At 54.0% G+C, this 18937-nt stretch overlaps 1 protein-coding gene across 1 annotated transcript in view; it reads right to left on the reverse strand.

Moving 5' to 3' along the window:
* Positions 1-4001: 4001 nt before the first annotated feature.
* The window catches only part of SFSWAP (splicing factor SWAP), a 52131-nt gene continuing 37195 nt past the window's right edge, over positions 4002-18937 (reverse strand). The window contains exons 13-18 of the mRNA XM_078857500.1: positions 12130-12392; positions 11333-11820; positions 10003-10092; positions 9017-9322; positions 7802-7871; positions 4002-6717 (exon numbers count right to left, since the gene is read on the reverse strand). Of these exons, the coding sequence (XP_078713626.1) occupies positions 6664-6717; positions 7802-7871; positions 9017-9322; positions 10003-10092; positions 11333-11820; positions 12130-12392 (1271 nt within the window). The 3' untranslated portion in view covers positions 4002-6663. The remainder of the gene's footprint in view (positions 6718-7801; positions 7872-9016; positions 9323-10002; positions 10093-11332; positions 11821-12129; positions 12393-18937) is intronic.

An 18937-nucleotide genomic window follows, 5' to 3' on the forward strand; every position in this document is an offset into this window, starting at 1 on the left:
CCTAACTCCTGCCCCCAACCACCCACCCCTACCCCTTGCCCCCACCCACACACCCCTACCTCCTGCCCCCACCCACCCACTCCTCCCTCCTGCCGCCACTCCACCCCCATCGCCTTTCACAACACCGCCCCCCCCCAGACTCCACCACAACCCAAAGCCACCGACCACCACGTGGCGCCGGGAGGGAGGGGAGAGTCGTCTGCGTCGAGAGAGGCGAGGTCCCTACCGAGGAAGCGGCGGCCCCGGGAAGGGGAAATGCGCAGAGCCGAATGAGGAGCAAGAGACGGCGAGAGCCCGAAGAGGATTGAGGAGGGGATGGGTCTCGCAGAGGTTGAATTCCCACGTGGGTGTTGTCATGAATCGACGGAGGGGGAAGGGGTTCGGTGACCGAAGTAACGAGAGGAGACTTTTGTTTTGTTCGAATTCCGTCGCGAAGGAGTCTTTGTAGAGAGCCGCAGGTTGGCGACCCCTGATTTAAGGTAACGAAAGAGTCAAATAATCAAATAAGTGTCGCAGACGAGACGGCAAGCCAACTGGTTTATATATATTAAATACACTACTTGCACGTACAAGTCGTGGGATTATCACGTCAACCCCGAGGAGGAGTAGAAAAGACGAGTCAAGTTTGTTTTTAGTGCGCGCGCTGGGTGCATTTATCACACCGCAGCGTCGCGAGAAAGGGTGGCGGGTCGCCTTTTGTGAAGGCCTTCGTCATCCAGCAGTGGATCGAACACGGCTGTCGACGATGATGACGACGATGGGTTTATTGCAAGATGGGCCGTGACATTTGCAGGCCTCGACAAAGACAATAGGCACTGGGCTCCCTGCCGGCCCCCTCGTGTTGGGGGTTGTGCGTGGCGGGCTCGCGTTATTTTGACGAGCAGACGCACACATTGGGCGGGTTTACTCTTTCGGCATCGTCCTAGCCCTGCTACGATAGACTGAAGCGTCAGCGTTCATCTCCAGGAGTTGGGCGGGCGGGGGGAACGTGGATTTATAACCTCACGGACGCCCTCGATTTTTTTTTAAAGGGAGATGTAGGAGGGGGGGAGGGGAAAAACTCGTTTCCAAGAATTGTTCAAAGTTGGATAGCGAATGTCTATAATTCTCGAGCGCACGAGACAGCGCAACTGTAAACAGTGAGGTTTTAAAATATAACTTCCCCACTCCCCCCCGCCCCCGTTTATGCTTCCAATTATCCAGCGATGTAACCACCACCGTGGCTCTCAGCTGGTGTTTACGAGTCGCGGGAGTCAGCACCGGCGGGGCGCGTAAACAACCCTCGGCGTGAAATTTTGATTTAAAGCTTTCGTGACTGCAGGGATTCATCTTCTTGGTTCTTTCGGTAAAGTCACGTAGAAGGGAAGTAATAAAATAATAAAAATAAAACATAATAAAATTATTCCCACGACGTTTCGGCCACAACGCAAGCAGCCGTCCTCGGGTGAATGACTCATTCAGACTCTGTCGCCTCGACGGACCTGGTTTTCACCTGAGGACGGCTGCTTGCGTTGTGGCCGAAACGTCGTGAGAATAATTTTATTATGTTTTATTTTTATTATTTAATTACTTCCCTTCTACGTGACGACTTTACCGAAAGAACCAAGAAGATGAATCCTCGCCGTGGTTTAAAAAAAAACCACATGATCAAATTGCGAATGACAGTTTCGTGTAGCCAAGTCGTCGTGTCGCAAACGGTGTTGTTCATGGGCCGCGCTCGGCTCGACCGAGCACCGGGCCACGCGCTTGAGAGGGTTTGCTCGAAATTGCGCTCTCGGGAGACGAACGTAGCAGAGCACGAAAGGACGATTTGAAAACATGAAAAATTAACCCGTAAAAGCAAAGTTTTTCACTATAAATCCTTTATATGCGTGGCGGCTCTGGCTTGAGATGCCTGCCTCCTATGGGTCAGATGATTGCCTGCCACCATTAAGCAATTGGTAATTAAATATAAAAAAAAAATTCCTAAAAAGTGTAAAATTTTGGAAATAAAATTTCACGAAAATAAATTGTCACGCACAACGAGTCTGTGTGCAAAATGTCAGCTCGATTGGATCACGGGAAGTGGGTTAAAAAACGACCGAATGATTTGCACGGTCGTAAGCGCGCAAGCAAGCAAGTGAACTTAATATAAAGGATTTAAAAAGGGCATTTCACTCCCCATCACCTTCCCGACCGCTTGATCCAATACCGCACCGATGAAGACGAACGCCTATCGGAACGACTCGTGTAATCCATGCGTTGCGCGTGGTTTTTTTCTTCGCGACTGATTTTATTTCGACGTGATCTGCAGCTCTCTAACCCACCGCCCCCACCCCCCTCTTCAATCGCACTCCGATTGTACTGGGGAGCACGCTTGAGGATTTGTTTGCGTGCGGTCGTTTCCTTTGCTGGATTGCGACCATCGACTTCATTGAAAAGTAATTTCTTTAGAGCTGCTTTTGTGTGTTTGGTCTGCTGTCCTCCCACCCCGCGCATCCGATGAGCACGGCTGGTTACGTACGGTGCGAAAGAAGTTCAACTTACATCCTTGTGAAACGAAGAAGTCTCAATGTAGAATTCTGCAGCGGAGCGGTGTACCGCTGTCACAGATCCCAAATGCAAAGATCCCCCGTCAAGCTTTAACAGACTTTTGGGGCAAGTGCTGTTAGCGAGCACCTATGAAGTCCGGCACGGCACACGAGGGGGTGGGTGGCCAACACCACGCCAGGCCGCCTTTGTCTCCCTAGTGGCGATGCTCACACATCACACCAGGTACTCATTTGAGGCCGGGTCGATCTAGGGGAGGCCCAGGACCGTTCGAACCCGGGTCGCCAGGTTCGTAGCGCAGTGTAGCGCTAACCACTGCGCCACCGCTCCCCAGCGGTGCACCGCTGCCACAGACCCCCCCCCCCCCCCCACACATAAACACCACGCAACTTATTCTCATTCTATACTTGGGTTATAATTTTATATGCCGTGCGACAAGTGTTTATCGCATGCCAAACAAACTCATTTTTTTTCTCCCCTTAAATCGGGAGCTGGAATTTTGCCCAATTCAGCCGAGACGGATCACGCCACGCGGGTCCCTCGAGATATTTTGCGCGATCGTCTGCGACCGAGACGAGTTCCATCTTGGCTGCACCAGAAGAAAAGAAACCGCAAACGGATTATCGAACAAGCGACGTCGCTCTCGGACGTGACGGGGGGGGAGACGCAACTGCGACGTGGGGCCCACCCCCCTGTGAATGGAAGGTGGTGTGGAGGCCGCAGCAGACAAGGATGGTCCCATTTTTCGATTGAACGCTTTCGTGACTGCAGGGATTCATCTTCTTGGTTCTTTCGGTAAAGTCACGTAGAAGGGAAATAATAAAATAAAAATAATAAAATACAATTCTCACGACGTTTCGGCCACAACGCAAGCAGCCGTCCTCAGGTGAAGAACAGGGCTGTCGGAAAGACAGCGTCTGAATGAACACCACCAAGCTTAGCAGCGTATATTTAAGCTGGGTTAGAGGGAGCCTTGACAAAGAAATTTGCATATCAACAGATTAATTTAGCATATTTATGGCAAATGCAGATATGGGATTAGTCACTACTTGTGGAATGTGTAGGTTTCAAAGTCATATTATGCCCGTGCATTATGTAGGATTAGCAATAATAAAGGGAGGAAGTAGTATTAGCAGTAATAAAGGGAATGCATTTTAATAGTAAGGAGCTGCAGCAGCCAAACCACCACGTAAAAAACTAAAATATAAACATCAATATCATCAATATACTCAATATACTCTCCAATAATCTGAGCTACTAGTAAGCCATACATTACAATTCTATGTCGCAAAATTTTTTATAATATGCCTCCAGCTAAACAAGGACCACGACCAGCAGGCGGACCTCGCACAGACAGCGGGGGGGGGGGGTGCCAACCAGTCGCGGGCGTGTAAAAAAAACACATCCGAAGCCGCGGTCAGGAGAGGCTCTTAACAATAAACAAGGGCCCAACACGTCGCCGCAGTCCTCCATTTCATTTTGAAACAAATTTATTTGGACAAGTTCGGAAGCATCAGTTAAACAAAGTTTAACGCAGACTCGCACACACACATCGCACCGCACCATCTCCGTTCCGGATGCGAAGCCCCAGGCAGGACGCTCTTTCTGCCACCTTTCCCAATATTCCCCGCGCCAATTCAAATTACGTCGTTACACCGTTGCACGCGCCGGATGATTGCTCAACACATTCTGCCCCCAACCCCCACCCCTCACCGCGATGAAGAGAGCACTGCTTCTACAAGTCGGGAACTTGGCGTGTGCCAAACCGAGTATGTCCCCTCGGCAGTGCAGCGGTTTGAGCACCGTCCAACGAACCCAGCCACCCGAGTTCGATCCTCGGTCATGGCGAGCGTCAGCGGTGACTGGATATCTGAACTGGGTTTTTTATTGCCTCCCCTACGTCGACTCGGCCTTAAATGAGTACCTGGCAGTGTGTAATCGTCGGAACTGGGGAGGCGGGGGAGGAAAAGTGTCTCGGCGTGGTGACGGCAAACAACAACCCCCATTCGTGCCCTTTTCAGACCTTAACGGGTGCTCGCTAACAGCACTCGCCCCATGTAACACCGATAGCAATTTATTTCAACTTGAATCGGTGCTCCATACATCACGCCATGCATCACGGTGCAGCGACTTCAATGCGTGGAACGGGCGAGAACCACCCGTGATGCGAACCCGTGGTGGGTTCCGCAGTGATGGAGAGCGTGGGGGGGGGTAAAGCCGTTGCCTTGAGGTAATAATACAGAAAGGGTCAAGGGTTAACAAGGTCAGTCCCAAGCCAACGCACGCATCAGGGGATTGCACTGGGGGAAGGGGGGGGGGGTCTGGCGGCCTCGGTCACGACACCAGCCACGTTTCCCCCCCCGCCGCTTGAACTTCGGGGGCTCCTCGCTCCTCCAGATTAAGTGTTCGTTGGCGTGCGGAGTTCGGGTTGACAGCGACGGCTCCATCGCTCGACGTCGCAGGAGTTGGATTTTGCGCACGCACTTGGGGCCTCTCGGGGAACTATCCGCCAGACGAGGCACGCGGGAAGGTTCCTGACGGCGCCGACGGACGCTCGGGGGGGGGGATAAGAGTGCGGCACGGTAGCAACATCCTGAGCTTGTTAGGCTGAACATGGGTCAGACTGTTGGCATGCTTCCTCAAAGAGACGTGCACGGAAAGGAAAAAAGTGATCAGAGTTGGTACCCTCGAAACACCCACAGTGCAAAGAATTGAAATTGTTGAAAAATTCCAACAAAAAACTGTGAAAAGTCCACAAAAAGTGTGCAAACGCCCCTTTGTGGGCAGTGCATTCGATCTGACGTGAAGTTCAAGTGGTCACCTGGCTTCATGCTGTCGATGCCACCAACGCCACCACCAGCACCACCTTCACATCTCGATTTCCTCTCTGCTACATTCAGCCCCTCCCCGTGATGAATCCAAGGAAACAGTCTCGTCTTCAACGCGTCAACCAGGCCATGCTCCCCGTGGAAATTATTCGACGGATCGGCTCTCTCGACGCGCGTCGAATCGTCGGCCGGCGAGTTTGCGTGACCCCTTCCCCCCCTCACCCCCCGTGCAGCAGCCACTCAAAGAGGCAACCAGCAAAGAGGCAACCAGCAAAGAGGCAACCACGGACCCCCCACCCCAGAATCGTTGACAATTCACAGAATTGCGACGGCGAGAGAAGGGGGCTCGTGAATTGTTGCATGCGTCCTAGCGACAAAACGCGACCGACGGGAGTTCAAATGGGGTTCGTTGTTTAAAATAAAAAACACTCCGCAAACTTTATTCCACCAAATGCAGGTTAGTCGATCCGCACGTGGATAGTTATTTATTTATTTACAAGGGCAATCAGAATAGCCGGTAAACGGTCACCAGCGACGGGACAAAGGAGAAGCTGTCAAAAACTTTGTTCCTTTACAATTCAATTCGTAACAAAAAAAAATAACTGTTAAGATAAGTCGACTTTTTTTTTTTACGAAAGGGATACCACTTATTTACAAGAAACAAAACTCATCGGCAGATGTCCGGCAACGTAATGTGGCAATGTGGCTTCTAGGAGGCCAGATGTGGTAACGGGAAGCCTCTCTCCGTACAGCTTGTGGGGGGGGGGGGGCGGGGGGGAGGAACAGGGCAGGTCGATGGTACGACGCTGCTTCCGTACGAAGGACGTCGCCACGGGACAAAACACAGTTATAACAGCACAGTATCGCCAAGTCTCGCGCTCACCGATTCATTGTTGTTGTTATCCCTTTTCCTTAAATGTACCAGCCCTGTAGCGCGAACAAATAACCTCGGCCGCTTTATTTAACGAAGAAGCGAACCTAAAAATAAATTCCGCGGCAGATATTAATTCAGTTTGTTGTCCTTCCCCCGCCGCACCTCCGATTAGTACGGGTTCGCTACGTCACAAGTTCAACACACGTCCATACACGCCACACCTGGCCTCGCTGCGTGGCATTAAAAACAAAACGGCGGTATGGGGGGAGGGGGATGGGGGGGGGCGGTGGGGAGGGTGCAAAAAAACACAACACCGTTTAACGAAAAAGTTCAACTCTTGTGACGATTTAATGAACGAGACGGCGATACGCCGTCGTGTTTTGTGCAGTGGCTTGCGGCAATGTGCCGTTGTTGTTCTCAGCTGGGCGAGGGCTAAGGGAGCTCCTTCTCAGCGGCCAGCATCGCCTTCACTCGTGCCATGATATCCTGCAGCGCACACGCGCGGGAAGAGAAGCCATCACCACCACCACCACAGCCTCAAAACACGAGCACCCATCTCCCCCCCACCCCACCCTCCCCACCCCGCGCCACCCCTACCCCCTCGCAGACAAACGCTGAGCAAAGCTCCACCACATCCTGTGCTGTCAGACTGGACGTTAACAATCGGTGATGGGTCATTTATTTATCCTGGAAAGCATCGCCTAGTCTCAATGCTCGCCTTCGGCAGGGTCCTTGCACTGGGAGGTTTGGCCAACTGCGTTAGGAGAGCGATTCAACCGGGCAACCCCGAGTTCGATTCCTGGCCACGGCTAACATCAGCGGCGAATCAAATGTGAAGCAGTCCGAGGGGCCCTCCTCCGCCAACCTGCAACGACCGGAGCGGTGAAGCGTTGGTCAAACAATCCCCACCACGACGACGAACCCAGTAGGGGGGAGGCATTCATGCAGCAGTCGATTGACAAAGAGCTGACAAAATTACTCGCTCGTGGGAGGAAAAGCAAAGCACCTGGAGAAAACCCAAGCAAGAGAGGAGACAACGCTTAGTGGCCCGCACAGATGGGTTCACGAACCCCTTTGCTGTAGTGCCATCTACTGGCCACCTCGCAGCCTAAGTCGCGGTTACCCTGCTCACACGAGCATGGCGTACTCATCTTCCGGCAGAGAGGACGGGGGACGGAGGAGATTGATTTCACAGAACAATGATTGGCGGCTTCTCACGAATTTGGGGGGAGGAGGGGGGGGATCAAAAGCTGAACGAGCCTGCCAAGTGGGACCTGAACTTGTGACCCTCCGATTGCGATCAACGTCTTCCGTAACCTCCCGCGTCAATCGGCCCCCGCCCTCAACACACGCTCGCGCTCGTGTGTTACACGAGAATCGGCGGCGCTCGCGAAGGGCTTTGTTGAGTTCCGCAACATCCGCAGTGGTGGTGGTGGTGGCGGTGTGCCAACAATGTTTTACGTCCGGCCCGGCTCTCTCTTCCAACTCCGTCAAAGCAAGCGCAACTCGACGACAGATTGACCGACGGGCCGGCTCGGAATCCCCGCGTCCGAGAGTGCGATTTTCCCACCTGAGTGATTTTGACTTGAACCGCGGAGAGAGTCGGAGAGGCGGTGCCGTCCTTCTCCGGAGCCAGAGGCCTGTTAACGAAGCGAGCGAGCGAGTGAGTTAGCGAACGTACCAAGAAAAAAAAATAGATTTTAAAAAATAAATGGGGCAAAGCTTTGGTGAAGTGCTCGGTTAAAAATAAATGACCCTTGATTAATGACCGCGGCGTGCACATGCGTTCAAGCCGCGAGCTAATAAAGCACATACAAAAGTGTGGCGGCGCATCCCCGAAGCGACACGCAGTCAACACAGATGCGCGATGCTTGAAAACCGCAGCGCAGCGGCGACGCACGAGCAGAGACGAACTGCAGACAGTGAGCCGCCGCTCTGGGGAATCATCGGCGCTGCAACTCTTTTTTGTCTCATTCTCCACCGCCCCCCCCCATCTCTCTCCCCGTCGCTCTCTCCCTCTAAACTCGCGCTCTCTTTCTCACCCCTCTGTGTGCGTCTCGGTTGGTCTCGCACCGTGCGTGTCTCCGCGCGCGTCTCGCGCACCACTCGGTCTTATCGCTCTGCAAGTCCGCTCGTGTCTCGCTTGGTGACGCGCTTGTCGCGGCACGTACCTCTGTCACTCTCCATGTCCTTCCAAATCCATGTCCGTGCCTGTCGCTCTCAGACAGGCATTGCCCACCCGCTGTCTTTCTGCGTGTCTGTGTCTCCCGACGCATCTGTGTGCGTGCGTGTCTCTCTCCAATATCCATCACCGTGTCTGTCTCTCGACATATCCGAGTTTCTCTCTCGGTATATGCTGCTCTCTTTGTCTCTCTCCACGTCTTCTTTCTGTATTCCTCTCTCCCTCTGTCTCTTTCCATATCTCCGCATCCCTACCTCAACCCATCTCTCTCCAAGTCGGTTTTAGCACAGGTCCCCACTTCCGGACGAGACGTCTCTAACCATGCTATCCAAACCCATTACCACTACCACCGCATAACCACATCAACAACACCTTCACCGCTACACTGCCACCACCACAACCACCATCAACCACAACCACCCATCATGAACACCGCCACCGCCTCACTGCCACCACCACAACCACCATCACCACCACCACCACCACCAGCTCCACAACCACCAGCTCCACAACTACCACCACCCATCACCAACATCGCCACCGCCACCATTACCACCAAATCAATAACGCCGCTTCCACTGCCTCCACCGGCTGGCGACGTACGTGGCGTGGCCGTGCGTGCGCGTGGTGGTGGTGGCAGTGGCGGCGGCGGCGGCGGAGGAGCTGCTCGCGTCGCTGGGTTGGGACGCGTCGGGCGAGGGCTCCGCCGAGCGCGAGTGGCCGCGCTTCTTCTTCCTCGAGGAGGAGGTGGAAGAGGAGGAGGAGGGCGCCGCCCCCACGCTGGCGTTGGGCGCGTGCGAGGGACGCGCGTGGTGCTTCGGGTGAGGCTGGGGGTGCTTCTTCCTGCGGTGGACGTCGTCCTCCCCCTCCGCCCTGGGCGACCTCTTCCGCTTGTGCTCCTTGGGCGACCTGGCAGGCGGCGCGGAGGGCGGTTGGGGGCGATTGGGAGGTGGTGGGGGGTAGTGCGGGGTGGTGGGGGGTGGTGGGGGGTGGTGGGGGGTGGTGGGGGGTGGTGGGGGGTGGTGGAGGCGAACGGACACGTGGGTGACGCGTCTCTTCCGAGCCCGCGAGCGCAAAATCCACACACCAGGGCTCCCAGACACACACACACACACCAGGGCTCCCAGACACGCACACACCAGGGCTCCCAGACACGCACACACCAGGGCTCCCAGACACACACACACACCAGGGCTCCCAGACACACACCAGGGCTCCCAGACACACACACACACCTGGGCTCCAAATATAAAGATCCCCCGTACAGCCTTAACAGACTATAGGAACAAGTGCTGTTAGCGATCAACTATGAAGGCCGGCATGGCACAAGAGGTGGTGGCCAGCATCACGCCCAACCGCCTTTGTCTCCCTCGTGGCGATATTTACACACCGCACTAGGTATTTATTTGAGGCCGAGGCAACCCAGGGGAGGGCCAAGACCAGTTCAAATCTTCCCCACTGTTATTGGTGGTGAGCGGATATCGAGAGGGTGGAGAGGGGTGGAGGACGGGGGAAACGGGGGAGATGGGGGCAGAGAGTGGAGAAAGTGGGGACGGAAAGACAGGGGAGATGGATAACAGCTGCCCCACCTCCGCGTGCTCCGGACGGGGCTGGTGGACACGCGGTAGGCACTGGGCAGGGTGTCCTCCTTCCGCTGCTCCACGGACCGCGACCGGGACCTGCGGCCGCCAACAGAGATTCGCCAAATCAAGAGGAGGCTCCAGAGAACCACGCCGCACCCGAGAGGGCGTTCACTTGCGGAGATGGAGCCAAGAAACCAGGCACGGGACGGAGAGGGACCACTGCGTCTCAAGACCGCGATGGACGGTGGAGGCTTGCGGAGAGCCTTCATCCGCCAGCGGAATTGACCGTGGCCGACGATGACGAGACGTGGAACGTTTAATCGTTTTGTTGTTTAAAAGTGACTCTTCACACCCACAAAACACATGTCTAATTACGTGGGTAGGAAGCAATGATTTCCGACTGGCCCAATTTAACACGCAACAGCCGCTACAACAACAACAGCAACAGCAGCTAAATGATGGCGATGTCACCACAGCACTTATGCCAGGCGAGTTGCGCTTTGAGGCTGCCATGTGAAATATCAAAGGCTCGCCACATGGCAGGAGGTCACAGGGACACAGTCCCAGGTGCAATGGGTCACCTGACCGAGATGACTGGCAGATGCCCGGCACTCCGGCCGATGTTGCAAGCGTCGCTTCTAAGCCGAACCCCCCCCCCACCGCATACGACACGCACGCCGGCGTTCAAACTAACTAAAATAAATTCACCAGGTAAGACCCACTGCGCTATACAGTTATTTTTCAGAAGTGACCTGGCTATCACAAATGATAGCTCAACGAAAGTGGCTTATCACGTGGAAATGTATGGCAGCCAAAATACTCTAAACACGTAGTATTCATTCTAAATGTGGATGGGAAAAACCAGAGGACCCGGAGGAAAGTCCGTGCGACCACGGGGAAAGAGAGACACGCGAACTCCAAATATACAGGCGTACATCTTCTTGGTTCTTTCGGTAAAGTCACGTAGAATGGAATTAATAAAATAATAAAAATAAAACATAATAAAACAATTCTCACGACGTTTCGGCCACAACGCAAGCAGCCGTCCTCAGGTGGAGAGCAGGTCTGTCGAGTAGACAGGCTGCTTGCGTTGTGGCCGAAACGTCGTGAGAATTGTTTTATTATGTTTTATTTTTATTATTTTATTATTTCCATTCTACGTGACTTCACCGAAAGAACCAAGAAGATGAATCCCTGCAGTCACGAAAGCTTTAAATCGAAATATACAGGCGTAGTTAAGGTCGGGGTCGAAAACCACGACCCCTCCTGTACACCAGGCGAGGTAGTTAACATCTCGCCAACGCGCCCCCCGCTTTCAGCTCTTGACTCTGCTTACCGCGAGCGCCGCGCCGACTTGTACGCGCTGGGCAGCGGCTGCTTGGAGCGCGAGCTCGAGCGCGGGCGGGAGCGCGAGCGGGGCGCCGAGCGCGAGCGGGACCTCCGCTCGCGCTTCGACCTCTTCGCCTTCTTCTTGTCGCGCGAGCTCTTCTTCTTGCGCCCCCCCCCCTTGTCCCTCGGGGCGCCGCGCTCGTGACGCGGCGAGCGGCTCCTCTCGCGCGACCTCCTCCTCTTTCTCTCCTCCTCCTCCTCCTCCCCCTCTCCTTTCTCCTTCTTCTTCTCCTTCCCCGAGTGTCGCGCCTTCTTTGATTCCGGAGGTTCGTCCGGCGCAGGGGATGGTGCCGGTGGTACCGGCGCCGCCGCTGCCGTTGCCGCAGTTGCCGCCGCTGCCGCCGCGGCCACCGCGACCGCCGGGGCCGCCGCCAGTGCCGATGCCGCCGGTGTGACTAACACCGGCGACACCTCTCCCGCCGCCTCCGTCTCCATCTGGGGAAGAATAGAGCGCCGAGGTTTGGTGTGGCGAGGGTCAAGTGCTGCTAAACCTTCTCAGCGCCAGAAGTTCCTTTCCACAAGGCGTCTAGAATGATTCTCCCCCCTCGCGCCCGGGTAAGCAATTCAACGGGCCGTCACGATACGATGGCTGGCAACGATGGTGACCACGATGATGGCTACGATGGCGATGGTAATGACGACGATGATGCCGACGATGATTACGACGATAATTACAACGACAACAACGAGTAAGATGACGACGATGACAAAAACGACCGTGACAGCGACGCCAAGCGCACGCACCTTGGCGGAGCCGCCCGTGTCCCCGGGGTACCGCAGCTTCTGGAGGAAGAGCTCAGCCTTGCGTCTCCTCTCGGCCTGGAGCAGCCGCTCGCGCTCGTCCCGCGCCGACGCAGCCGGCGCCGCCACCAACGCCGCCGCCGCCAGCAGGAGGCCCTGCTGGCGCTCGCGCTCCGCCTGTGCCTGCCGCTCCTTCGACTCCTTGGCGGCCTGCGCAAGCTTCTCACGCGCCGCTGCCGACAGACGGTCCTCCAGGCGCTGCTTGGCTGGGCGTGGGGGGGATGGGGCGGAGGTAGGCGGTGGCGGGAAGGCAAAGCGGAGGAGTTTTTTTTTTAGGCCCCAAATAAAAATTTTTTGTGCCCAATTATTTTTGAATCGCGCTATCGGCTTCGTGTCACGGCATGAAGTCGTTTCCCTTCGAAGACTGCAGCTAGAAGTGTTCCGCTCCGTGTCAGAACCAATCCTTCCCCTCCCCCGGCACCCACCACCTCCCACTAACTCCCTACGACCACAAGCCTAATGATTCCAGGTCCTGATTTTATTCCATAATCAATGATTGTTTTACTTAACACCGTGAAACACGTGCAGCGTCCTAATTGGTTGCAGGGGGTCATGTGAACCAGTCGCACACGATACACACGAAATGGACACTCACAGGGCTCCACACGCGTGATTTGCCGTGTGTGCCGCAAGTTTAAGAATCGAACGTAATCAATCGATGAACCTTGACATTTTTACATGGCAAACCAACTGTGCCATGTGACAGGAAAATAGACAGGAGGCTCACATGAGTCACAGGGTGTTTAAACTGAACAAATATGTTGCTCCGGTTGATCTGAAATCCATGTGACCACCTCAACAGTACAGTAGTTGCCATATCTTTACAACGGTGGGCAGAGTTTGATTGATGTTGATTGGCGTGGCTCTGCTATCATCCACTTTGTGGGTGGGAGTCTTCTGCGCAGGACCAGGGAAGTGTAATCAGTGAGCACAGTCCATTCTCTACTACAAACATTTGTTTTGATCATTAGCAAACTCAATTTTCTTAACTTAAACATCATTTTTGGCATCGGGCTCCACGGAAAACTGATATTTTTGGATTATCCACGATTTTGAATGAATTCGCGGCCCTCCTCTCTGTCATTAGCGTGGATAATCGAGAGTCCACTGTAATTGTACGTCTACGATAGAGGGATATTTTTGGGTTAGATCGTGTAAATATAAATGTGTCATTAAACCCGCCACCACCAAACCACAGCCAATCAGTAAGGATTTGTCACGTACACAAAACGTGACCATTTCCTTCCTAGTTCAGCAACACCGGTGTGTTGGGAGATTAAAACCCACAACGTTTACAAATCGAGTACGTTTGACGCGTCTCCGGCAATTACAAACAGCCTCATCAGGCAACAGCCAGAGTTGCGTACATCTGCTACAAAGCTATCGTGAAACAAAGGATGGTGAGCGTGCTACGTCTTGCACAACGCCACCAGCCCCCCCGGTCCTCTAATGCCAGATTTCTCGACAATATCAATCACTCGACGTGGCCATCTGTGACGGCACGAGACCTGGTGGCCTGCCTGCACCCACCTGGAGTCAAATTTCTCGAGTCCGGTTACAGAACCAGACACCCTGCACCTCCTCCATCGGTCACACCATGTGTCACAGACCACACGTGGTCAGCACCCCCACACCCTCACCACCCCTTTCAAATAATCTGAAATCGGGCCGAAGATTATCGTATTCTACGGCAAATAGAAAAAAGTTTCGGCTGCAGTTGGCCCGATCAACGCTGCGCGAGTTTTTCCCACTGGAATTTCAATCGCACGTGACCTCTCTCTCTCTCCATGCTGACCGTCGAGGGCTAAAAGGTACGATGGCCGGTGGCGGTGCAGGAGCTGGACGGATCAGTGCAGTGCGAGACCATGAGAAGTGGAACGCAAGGCGAGGCCACATCCAGTCATGGATAGATCATGACTGTTGCTCTGCTGGTGCTGTTGCTGTTCATGATAACGATGATGAATCAGCAACGTCTACGCAAATTGTGAGGCTCCCAGACATTATCTGTTACAAGCACAAACCTTGTGCAGGAAACCACAGTCGACACTAACCAGATAACCAACTCTGTTCCCTTCTCTAAGTCACAAAGTCCACAACGCTCACTCATTGCTTGCCACGGTGGCGAGATGTTAACTACCTCGCCTAGTGTACAAGAGCTCGTGGGTTCAATCCCGACCCTGACACCTGTATATTTGCAGTTTGCGTGTTCTCTGTCGTGGTCGCGTGCATTTTGCTCCGGCTCCTCCACATCGACATCGCGCGTTGTTGGAGTATTTGGCCGCTATAAATTTCCACGTGATGATAAGCCACTCCCCGTTGAACTATTCCTTGCGATAGCAAAGTCGCTTCTGAAAAAAAGAGCTATACAGGCTCAGCGGGCCCTTACCTGGTAAAAAACAAATAATAAAACAGTCAAAATATCAACTCCAAAGAGCCACAGCGCGAGCTATCCATCATCGTAAGGAGGCAGCGGCTTCGCGTATGAACGGCAACGGGAGCCCCCTCCTGCGTCAACAGGCCTTTAGCCACCCCTCGATTCGCCCCCCCCCCGCTCCGTATGTCTAGGAGGGCTTTCACGTTTCTCGATGAAGGCGCTAATGTTTTCCTTCAAGCGCGTCCGGTCATCGGGCACACCCTCCCACCCCCGTTTGGCAAAACAAAACAAAGCAATTGCCAACAGGGCAAGTGGAGATGCTGGCCAATGTATCTGCTCTCCGAAATCCTTTTGGAGAGACAGAGAGAGACACGACGACGAGGGGGGGGGGGTGGTTGTGCTGCTCTATCTCAAGCTACGAGTTTTTTTGTTTTTGTTCGGCTAGAAATAACACGGACGGGGTGTCGGTGCTGCGAAGGCAGCGCCTACAAACAAACCGGTAACGTCGTATCTCCCGACCCGCTTCGCCCGCTGCGCGCCTCCTCCCGAAGAGAAAAACGCGGCCTAATAGGACGCCCACGGCACCTTCGGAGCTCGGCGGAAGATGAGTCCGTATGAAAGGAAAAGAAAATCAGTCAAGTCCCCTGTGGGCTCTATCAATAAAAAAATGACAAAGGGAACACCCCCCCCCCGCCCTTAATATTAAGTCAAAACGCACCGTGCATTTAAAAACGCACCGAGGTGGTCCGAGTGCAGTTGGAAGTGGCAAATAAATGATTAACGGCATCACGTTAGAACGCAGCATCCCACACGCACAACAAAGGCAGCGGATGACGGTAATATTGACAGTGCGGCTGTGCGCGTTCGCCAGTGTCTGTAGGGAGTGGTGGCGGTGGTGCGCACAGGCACGGATATTCAAATGCAGCAACAGACGCATGTATTAACCGACGTGAACATTTGCCTTGCATCCGATCCAATTTCAGAACACTTTCATCTCGCGAGAAAGGCGACGTTTTAAGCCTTGCAAATACTTAGTTTATCTCATCCACGCCGCAAAGACGTGGCCGAATGTTATTTTGAACGTTCAGCAAAATACGTTTTGTTCCGCGGGAACGATAAAAGTAGCAGCCGCCGCCCCCCCAGGCCATCAGGTTTGTACGTACGGTAAACTTCGTTCGCACCATACCGTAGCCAACCGTGCTAATCGGAGGTGCGGAAATGAACCTTCCCTCCACCCCTCCCCTACCCATAAATGCCTCACTACCGAGAGCAAAGGCACACTCGCGGTCGTGGGGAGACACGCACACAAAGAACAGAACACCACTTTTTTTCCCGCCGATAAAAAACCGAGGCAGAATTATAAAATGGTGCCTGCCTTTGTCATCGCGCCTTCACCACCCCAACAAACGTCGCCTCACTCCTCTCGCCTTGCACTGAAGGCTCACGGTAGAACCCTACGCAGCAGCAGCAGCAGCGTCAATCGAAATCTGTTTCGGACACCAAAGGTCTCGCACTGTTACAGCCTCACGTCGGTTCTCTGCTGTCGCCCCCACGGTGTGAAACTCTCTACATCCCTTTGCACATCCGCAACATCAAATGGCACTCTGACTTTCAAGAAACATCTAAAGGCCTCTATCTGTTTGGTCAGGCTTTCGAGCAGCCTTGAGTTTGGCTCCGCGCTGACTTGGCGTATTATAAATGTCATTATTGTTATTATTAAGAGGGTGGTGAGGGGGGAGACGTCTTGACACTGAACAGAGCACAAGTGGTGTGTGTGTGTGTTGAACTTCTTTCACACCGTACATAGCCAACCGCGCTAATCGGAGTGGAGGACCCCTCAACGAGAGAGCGTAAGAACACCGAAAAGCAGAATAAGGACACGAACAGGACGTGTGTGTGTGTGTGCCATCTCTCGATCGAAGAATGAAGCCCAACAGACTATCTCAACGAAGGAGGATTTCTTCACAAATATGGCTATCACCAGTAGAACGTCACGGTACTAAAATTGTAAATGTTGTGGGTTTACTCTCCAACGCACCGGTGTGCTGAAGTAGTGACTAATTGGCACGTTATGTTTACATGACGAAACTTACTCATTGGTTGCGTGGAAGTGATTGGCGGTTTTAGCGACACACTTTATATTTCCGCGATCTAACCCTCCAAAAAACCTTGATGAAGGAGTAGGGGGGAGGGGTAAGCGGTGTAATTCTGGGCGCCCCGCCGCCTTCTGAGGCGTAGGAGAAGCATCCAGGGGTCCTGGAAGATGCGTTCATCCCGACCAACGATGACATCATGGTCATCTTCGGAGGTCGACAATTCTGCCGCTAAAAATTACAGACGTACGGTGTTCTTGCTTGCTCGAGGCTTTATAGACGTGCGATTAAAGCCACGCGTTTCTCGAGGCGAGCTTGGCCTCGTCTACAACTCGCTGCGAGGCGCAGAAAAGAAGAGCCAGGCTTATGGGGGTGGGGGTGGCTCGGGCGGGCGCGCACTTAAGAGCCCCGCCCTCAAAAGCTTTATCCGTAGCTCGTTCCGCGGCCCCGTAGGGAACTGCCAAACGTTACGAATACCACTGCGGCCGGTGGCAGGCAGCGCAGGAAGAAGAATAGAAAATCATGCGTGCACCTGCCTCTCGAGGCCGCAACAACGTCCAACCCACGCGCACGATCGAGCGGCAACGTCGCAAAAGCCAAGCGGAGATCCTATACGAGCGCAGGAGCCTTTGGGCGTCATCCCCTACGTCCACACGGGCGAGCCTTTTTCTCCGCGCAACCCGGTTTCCTAAACCGCACAAAGCCCAAACGGGCTCATTCGTGGAATCGGCCAAACATTCCAATGAAGCAGGAGCCTCTACTGAAATACGAGTCCTGGAGACTCGGGCGAGCCTCTCCTGGGTAAACAAACGCTCACCGCTATAATCACTGCCGGCAATCTGCGAGCAAGCGCGCATCAACCGCTGACCTCGTGACCTCCGCGGCCGTGCGCGCCTTGCTATTTATTTGCATTACAAATATTTTGTTTCGTGGGAGAAAAAAAATGACCTCATTAGTGCGAGGTACTTGGTGGTGCTTATGGCGCAGAGAGTTAACAGTATGTGCCCGCGTGCCCGCAGATGAGGATGATGTTACCGCGCTCGCACGGGCCGGGATATTTCTTCAGGACCTCAACAAACCGACGTGGTGGGGGGAGGGGGGCATTACATTTTTTGGCATCGTTGACGATTGCGAAATTACGCCGCGAACGCTAAAGAAGGACTTTCACTTATTTGCCGACTCCCAGTGAACGCACTCAAGGAGAAGCGTTTCTCGCTAATTTTAGGTGGGGTGACGGGGGGGGTAGACGGGGGATTAATTGCGAAGAAGCTGCCGTCGCCGCAGCATTTAAGAGATTCTTCGTTTGACGAAGAAATGAGAAAAAAACACCAATATGCGATTTCAGGGTTGAATACACAGTCCCACATAAGCGTTTATTTTTAGCCAACACTAACTCACTCTAATGACATAATTTATCATCGGGTCGACTTTTCAAATCCTTCCATAAACCGCTATAATTATAGAAGACCGTAATTAACAAATGCACGAAAGTCAAAAAAAGCGCCAAGGACAGGTAGCTGCGTAATTAATGAGAGGAAGCACGGTTCCCTGTGCGGAGAGCACCGTAATAACGAGACCAAATATAGCGCGGCGGCGGCGCTACCGCCACCACCGCTGCCGCCCGGGAGGAACGAGCGGCACGGGCGAGAGCGAGAGCCCCCCCTCCCCCCTTTCGTTCCGCACACCGGCGGCGAGCGAAACGCCTCGCGGGGGTCCCGCCCCCCCCCCACCACACCCCAACGGAGACGTTCAGGGAAGGCTGGGGCGAGCGCCGGCTTATTTAAGGGGGTCGTAGCTGGCGCATCGCGTGCGCCCGGGCCGCCTGCGTCTTCCCAAACAACCCCCCCCCCCCCCTCCCCACAATCGTGTTTCTGGTAACACTTCCCAGACACTGATGTTAGCCGTGGCTGGGAGTTTGAACTCCAACCGTCGTTGAGTTCCCCGCTCCGCCACCGCTTGCCCAATGTGTACGCACACGACTACGGGGAGGAACGGAGGGGCGCCGCTAGCATCTAAGCGACGTCGGGCTGGGAACACCGCGAGACCACGAGCGAGGGCGAGTGCGTAAACAGGCACCGCGGGGGGGGGGGGGTGAATATTCCTACGCTGCTGAACCCCCGAGATTTGCGTTCTATGGTTGCAGAGAAGTTTTCAACGCTCAAAACCCCGAGCGCGTGAATGCGATACCGTGGACGAAGTGCAAAAAAGCCAATGTATATCTTCTTGGCTCTTTTGGTAAAGTCACGTAGAATGGAAATAATAAAATAATAATAAAACATATTAA

This window comes from Lampetra fluviatilis, chromosome 6 (genome assembly GCF_964198595.1).
Source record: "Lampetra fluviatilis chromosome 6, kcLamFluv1.1, whole genome shotgun sequence".
NCBI classification, from domain to species: Eukaryota; Metazoa; Chordata; class Hyperoartia; order Petromyzontiformes; family Petromyzontidae; genus Lampetra; species Lampetra fluviatilis.